Below are 1,677 nucleotides of genomic sequence, written 5' to 3'. Positions count from 1 at the left end.
GCAGGGGGGGTCCATCTGCTCCCCCCCCCCTTTGGTGCTGGTGGGGGGGCTCACGTGGGCTGGCACGAGCACTCTGGGGCCCCTCCAGCCCTGCTCACAACCTGACTGGGCTCAAGTTTGGGGTTTTATGGACCCACAAGGGTTTCAGTTCACTTTGGAGGGCTGTGCCCACCCACAGGGCAAGGCCCGGGGGGCTGTGTGTGCAGCCAAGGACCCCGAGCCCCCCCTGCCCTCACCTTTCCCCAAAATGTGGCTCTTTAACCCCAAAACAGTAGCCCTGGCCCCGTGGGCTCACCCCAACGGGCTTCAGCACGGGGAAGTTCTGCAAGTTGACCCTGAGCTCTCTCTGACCCCAAAAAGCAGCTCTGGAGCACCCCCAGGCCCACGGAACTTCCAGAACTCATCCCATGGAAAACACCCAGCCCCCTCAGGGTGAGGAAAGAAGAGGAGAGGGAGGAAAGATCGGCCTTTATTTGATGCAGACTCTGGGAGACCCCCTGTGCCCCCCCAGGGGTTGAAGGCAGTCGAGGGTCCCGGGAGGAAGATGAGGCTGCCCAGGGAGGAAGAGGAGCCACCAAGGCCCCAGGCTGTGGTCACAGCTCCGAGAAGAGGGGCTGCTCCCTCACACTGGCCCCGATGGGGACGGGGCTGCGGCGAGGGCTGGCCAGGGGCACGTGGGCACTGATGAAGAAGAAGGGGATGTGGCTGATCTTCCCCGAGGACCAGCACTGGAAGGGAAGAGGACACAGAAGAGAATGAGGGTCCAAGATCCCGGACACCTTCCCCCCACCCCGTGTCAGACCACCCAGCACCAAGGGAGGATCGACTCACCACGGTCAGGAGGGCTCCTCGTGGGAAGCAGGGGTGGAAGGCGATGATCTGGGGCTGGGCACCGCGCTCGCCCCGCACGAACCCGCTGTGGGGGGCAGGAGGAGCCACAGTTATGGCACAGCCACAGAAACACCACACTGCCAGGGCCAGTGGAGACACCCGGGACCTGATCGGATGCACTGGGCAAGGGACAACCCGGAGCCAAGGGGCTCGAGGTGGATAATGGCCAACACGGCCAAAACACGACAGGATTCGGAGGTAAAACAATGACAGGCCCTGAAGCAGCACGGGATGGGGTCTCCCAATGGTGAGGAGGGGCTGCTCTTCCCCACCACACCCCCGGGGGGGGTTAAAGGTACTCAACGAACCCAAAACCTGCTGCAAGGAACCCACCCAGTGCCCACAGCCACTCACCAGGGCAGGAGCTCGAAGACGGGGCTGTTGCGGGTGCGGAACACGGCGATGGCCGTCTGGCTGCCCGGAGAGTCGGGGTGTCCTGCAGGAGGGAGAGGGGCAGGGAGGCTTTCTTTGCTCCAGGGACACGTGGACAGGCCCCTCGGTGCCCCTTTTCCTTGCTGGAAGTGGGATCTTCAGGCGGGACTCACCTCTGATGATCACTGCGAGTCTCTCTCCAGTGGGGTCCCACACCATGGAATGCACCTCTCCTCCAATCCTGGAACCGGCACGAGCAGCAGGGAAGCCCCCAGGGTCGGGGAGCACAGACCCCCTCAGCCCCCCACGTGTCCCCAGCACTGGGGGGCACAGACCCCCTCAGCCCCCCGCGTGTCCCCAGCACTGGGGGGCACAGACCCCCTCAGCCCCCCACGTGTCCCCAGCACTGGGGGG

The 1,677-nt window shown here is 64.5% G+C and overlaps 1 protein-coding gene across 1 annotated transcript in view; it reads right to left on the bottom strand.

Moving 5' to 3' along the window:
• Window positions 1-435: 435 nt before the first annotated feature.
• The window catches only part of AAAS (aladin WD repeat nucleoporin), a 6,816-nt gene continuing 5,574 nt past the window's right edge, over window positions 436-1,677 (bottom strand). The window contains exons 12-15 of the mRNA XM_017839726.1: window positions 1,437-1,558; window positions 1,246-1,327; window positions 832-916; window positions 436-728 (exon numbers count right to left, since the gene is read on the bottom strand). Of these exons, the coding sequence (XP_017695215.1) occupies window positions 594-728; window positions 832-916; window positions 1,246-1,327; window positions 1,437-1,558 (424 nt within the window). The 3' untranslated portion in view covers window positions 436-593. The remainder of the gene's footprint in view (window positions 729-831; window positions 917-1,245; window positions 1,328-1,436; window positions 1,559-1,677) is intronic.

This window comes from Lepidothrix coronata, unplaced genomic scaffold (assembly GCF_001604755.1).
Source record: "Lepidothrix coronata isolate B3197 unplaced genomic scaffold, Lepidothrix_coronata-1.0 Scaffold467, whole genome shotgun sequence".
Lineage (NCBI taxonomy): Eukaryota > Metazoa > Chordata > Aves > Passeriformes > Pipridae > Lepidothrix > Lepidothrix coronata.
Note: the sequence above shows the minus strand (reverse complement) of the source record. Positions and strands in the feature narration are given on the sequence as shown.